General features: G+C 46.9%; 1 protein-coding gene across 2 annotated transcripts in view; it reads right to left on the bottom strand.

Annotated features, from left to right (window-relative positions):
- Positions 1-5000, bottom strand: part of LOC125045879 — a 595994-nt gene that overhangs the window by 38217 nt on the left and 552777 nt on the right. The window contains exon 1 of one of the 2 annotated variants that reach the window (XM_047643455.1): positions 1189-1228. The exons of the other annotated variant lie outside the window; for it this stretch is intronic. Within the exon in view, the coding sequence (XP_047499411.1) occupies positions 1189-1213 (25 nt within the window). The 5' untranslated portion in view covers positions 1214-1228. Of the gene's footprint in view, positions 1-1188; positions 1229-5000 lie in introns of those variants that run through there. 2 annotated transcript variants of the gene reach the window in all.

Here is a 5000-nt window from a genome sequence, read left to right as displayed (position 1 = left end):
CCAGCCTGCGCTCACTCCGTGCCTCTGCACACGCAATGCTGTGTGGCGTCATGACTCCGCCATTGCATTAGAGCCGACGGTGTGCAACGTTGTCTAGCCTCAAAGGGGCGCTGAATGTGTATATATACATACATGCATATATATATATATATATATATATATATATATATATTTATATATACATATATACATATATACATACATAAATATATAAATATATGTACATATATATAAATATATGTACATATATATGAATATATATTTACATATATAAAAATATATATACAGACATACATATATATATTTATATATATATATATATTTATATATACATATATATATACATGTATATATAAATATATATACATATATATATACATATATATAAATATATATGTACATATATAAAAATATACATACATACATACATATATATATATACATATACACACACATATGTGTGTGTGTGTGTGTGTGTGTGTGTGTGTGTGTGTGTGTGTGTGTGTGTGTGTGTGTGTGTGTGTGTGTGTGTGTGTGTGTGCGTCCGTGCGTGCGTGTTTGTATAAGAGTGACATTGTCTGCCATGCTCCGCCAAATCCCTCATGACGCGTGTATCGGTAACTCATTCACAACAGTCGCATGCGACAATTGCAACGATGTGCTTCTCAGCCCCAGTTTCCACAGCGCTTGTATTTGTAAATAACCAAACGAGCACAACAGGCGAACATGACCCACTGATTATAAGTGAACCTGTCGCTCTGCGTATCAGCTTTCAGTCACTTTTAGCTCTCGCTGCCAATTGATGAAAAGTGAATTCAGTGAGGAAATTTGTACATGATTCGTGTTGGAAACAAAATTGAGCTGACATAAATGGGTGATATTGAATATCAGTTTGAAGGACTGAGAGGTACAACTACCACGACCAGTGAGGCAACGCATTGTGCAAAGGTGCCCGTTCAGACGCACGTGTTATGTCATGCATATTTTAGGTAACAGTACACTGGATATATGTGAGCGACTCTCGGGAGGAGCGCGGTGAAAGGCTGAGAGCGCGCTCAATTACGATTCGTCTTGGCGATGACGCCTCGCTCGGTCTCGCCGCATTACACTTGCGTTTCTTTGCATCACCGTGCCATCAACTCGCGCCAGGACGGCCTCCCGGACATCGCACCCGCCGCCAAGACGCACCTTCGCCTCCCACCTGGGACTGCATCCTGTTAAAAGTCAGACATCCGGTATAGCGTGCGTTGCCTGCCTGCCAGCCCGCCGCCTGCCTCAGCTACACCCACGCGCCGCCACACCTGGGTCGGCCTCGCTCCTTCCGGCGGAGCATCACTTGCGGCTCCTTAGGTCTTACTGCCGAGCCGCGACCCTTCGCACATGGTGCGACCATGACACACCCAACCAGTGTCGCACCGACGTCCTCTGACACTGCACGCCGTGTACTAGAGAGTTAGTCAGCACATACGGGCCACGTGCGACGCCACATATTACACTGCCGCACAGGTGGTGATGGGCCGCGGGTGATGTCACTCATTTCGCTCTCAGGGAAAACGTGATCCCGCGGAGGGTCATACTATTTTGAAAACCCTAAACTACTTCGAAAGTAGACTCACAATTTCTTCTACTTAATCGCGCCATATGTTCACCACGGGTATAACGCTGAAATAGGTTTAATGACGACACACCAAAATGCAACGTTGAGAAAGATGAGCAGCTGGAGCGTGGCCCGAGAGCACCCACGCGTCGTCCGCCGTCGCCATGCACGCGTGCATGACTCACCAAATCATGTCGAGAAGATCATAAACGAATCACACAAGGAAATGAACCTCAAGCATTTTCATATTCGAATTACTGTCGCGTATAATGAGGGACAAGGACTTGGGTCGGCGAACAACGTCCACTGTGGCATCGTGGCGCGTGTCCCGAGCGGCGCGCGTGGCTCCCAACGTAACCGCCAACCATGCGAAGATGCTCCGTAACCGCATGCATCGCGGAACTGTGTTTGTTGCAAAACCTGAATACTTATGCAACGGCCTGACATGTGGACGGCTGCCAGACCTGGCTCAAGATACGTGTTACAATGTCACCCAAGCCTGTTATTGTCTCGTGTGATATTACAACCATGTGCCTTGCCCCCTTCCCCATCCCTCTGGCCTCCACGGCGCACTTGTTACACTGCGGCCACTCCTCTCTCGCTCGTCTTTTCCTCATTACCTCTTAACCGCACAATATCCTAATAAGGACACGTGGTCGCTTCCCGTTAATCATCCGGTGGGGTTCGCGTCCCTCGCCCTCCCGGCCGTAATGGGGAAATCCTTCCCCGGATTCTTCCCGCCATGAAATTAACGATTAAGGTAACTTTTCGCCATATCATTTCTTCAAACTAATTGCTCAGTAAGATTAGTTTAAGATAATTACTTATTCAAATGGCCAAACGCTGAGTCGTAACTGGATAAGCCTGATGTAAAGCTGGAGTTGATTTCATAGTACATTAAACATATTCGCGCATGCAAACACACACACACAAACACACACACACACGCACACACACACACACACACACACACACACACACAAACACACACACACACACCTACACACACACCTACACACACACCTACACACACACACACACACACACACACACACACACACACACACACACCACACACACACCTACACACACACCTACACACACACCTACACACACACACACACACACCTACACACACACAAACACACACAAACACACACACACACCTACACACACACACACATACACACACACACCTACACACACACCTACACACACCTACACACACACACACACCTACACACACACCTACACACACCTACACACACACACACACACACACACACACACACACACACACACACACCTACACACACACCTACACACACCTACACACACACACACACACACACACACACACACACAAGTATGCAAACAGACATACTAATATTTAGTATAGCGAAACAAAAAGCATTCACGAAATGAAGGCAAGTGTTTTCGATTAAATCAGGAAAGTGCTGCTGGTCGATTGACACGGCAAATGAATCTCGAGCCCGGGAATTGCAGAAAGCCTTTTACGTGAAAAGTATATTGCCCGGCGCTACTCAAACACGCCGACATTTCCCAGGAGGTTAAGACGCCTTGTTTCTTTCCTCGGGACATGATTACAACTGAGTCGAGAAGGAACAGCACGGCGTTTATATAGCCACAGGTCGGGCACATTTCTTTCTAATGGGTTGGGGAACATTCACAATACATACCCTCTTAGCCTTCTTTTCTTTTTCTCCTCCCTTTTCTCCTATCTCCTCTTCCCTCGCCCACCCCAACCTCTCTCCTCTCCTTTCACACTCTTCCTTTCCCACTTTCCTTAACCCATTTTCTCTTTTCTTCTTCTCTGGTTCCCTCCCTCACTCGAGTCCATCTTCTTCCCTTCGTTTCTCATTCCTTTCCCTTTTCCCTCACACTCCCTCCCCCTCCTTTTCCTCTCCTCCTCACCCAGAGCGAAATGGCAGGCCCACACCGAGCGGGCGTTTTGCCGACAATTCCACGGCAGCCACCGGGAGTGCCTCACCCCTTCATTACGCCAGGCCACAAACCCCGTCATTTCGATCTTTACCGCCCAATGGCACCAACCGCCCATCACGTTAAACGCCGCCCTCGCAACACTGTTCACTTTCAAGTCCCCTTCCTGCCCCAGGCCGACTTAGCACCGCCCGTCCCCGGCTGACTCATGGGGCGCTTTCACGTCGCAAATGGGATCACACTCCCCGTCCTCAGCCTCATAATCCCCGCGCCACCAGGCCGAAAACACTGTAATTACAACGCACAAGCAACGATACCACGTTCGCTTCCATTTATGCAAATGCAAAACATAATTCTTGCAACTCGCCGTGGTGCGACGCGAATTGACAATCTCTAGCTAGTAAAAGGGCTAGTGGGCATCCCCCTCACCCCTCTCCAGTCTTAGCCCCGGGAACTTAAAGTTGACAGTAAGAAGCTTTTTGGAATGAAAATCTCTACTTTTTAAAGACTTTCCGAAAGTAATTAAGTTCTTCTTTATGAGCATGTGCCCTTTGTCTTTTAATGAAACCCGTCCGGTTGGTCCTTTTTCTATTATTTCGAGATGGAGGAAAATGATGTTTCATACAAACATTCTAATAGACATTTTGTAAACTGTCTTGGATTTGTTCTGGAAAATGCAGGGTATGCTGAATGTATGCATAGAATGAACATGCACAAGTAATGAGAAAGTGGAGTGGATGAACACAAACACACAAACACACACGCACACCCGCACACACACACACACACACACACACACACACACACACACACACACACACACACACACACACACACACACACACACACACACTGCAGTGAAATCAACGTTGCTAAAAATGGCAAATATCTAGTTCAAAGGTCAAAGGTCGAGATACGCTTTGCCCCCCGCCTGCACAGTGCACACCTTGAGCGACGGTTGCGTAAATGTTGCGTTGCGCCTGTTCGGTGGGTAACAACTGTTCATTTGATAATAAAACAATATATATTCCGTATCTGGGGCGGACTGATTAACATGCGTCACGTTGCTGCAATCTTTACGACATAATGTTGCTTCAGTGTGGAACAAACCCTTTGTCATTCACCTGCATCGACAACCATCTTCCAATTATCTCCACTACTAGCATAGTGACAAACAATTTTTCACCAAGTACGTGTGTCTTCGTCTCCCCTAAAATGTATCTCTGGCGGTTTACTTACGAGAGCCATTGTTGTACGCTCGCATTCATCGCCGAGGTATCCCGTCCTTGCCGACAGTATCCCCACAGCAGGAAATGGCGAAACAAAAAGCTTTCGACAATCATAGGAAACAGAAATCTTTCACTTTTCCCTGTTGTTCTCCTAAATTATCTTCTCGCCATCTGGTTTTCTTTAAAACTTCAGGTTTTTCTGGCGGGCGATG

This window comes from Penaeus chinensis, chromosome 38 (assembly GCF_019202785.1).
Source record: "Penaeus chinensis breed Huanghai No. 1 chromosome 38, ASM1920278v2, whole genome shotgun sequence".
NCBI classification, from domain to species: domain Eukaryota; kingdom Metazoa; phylum Arthropoda; class Malacostraca; order Decapoda; family Penaeidae; genus Penaeus; species Penaeus chinensis.
Note: the sequence above shows the minus strand (reverse complement) of the source record. Positions and strands in the feature narration are given on the sequence as shown.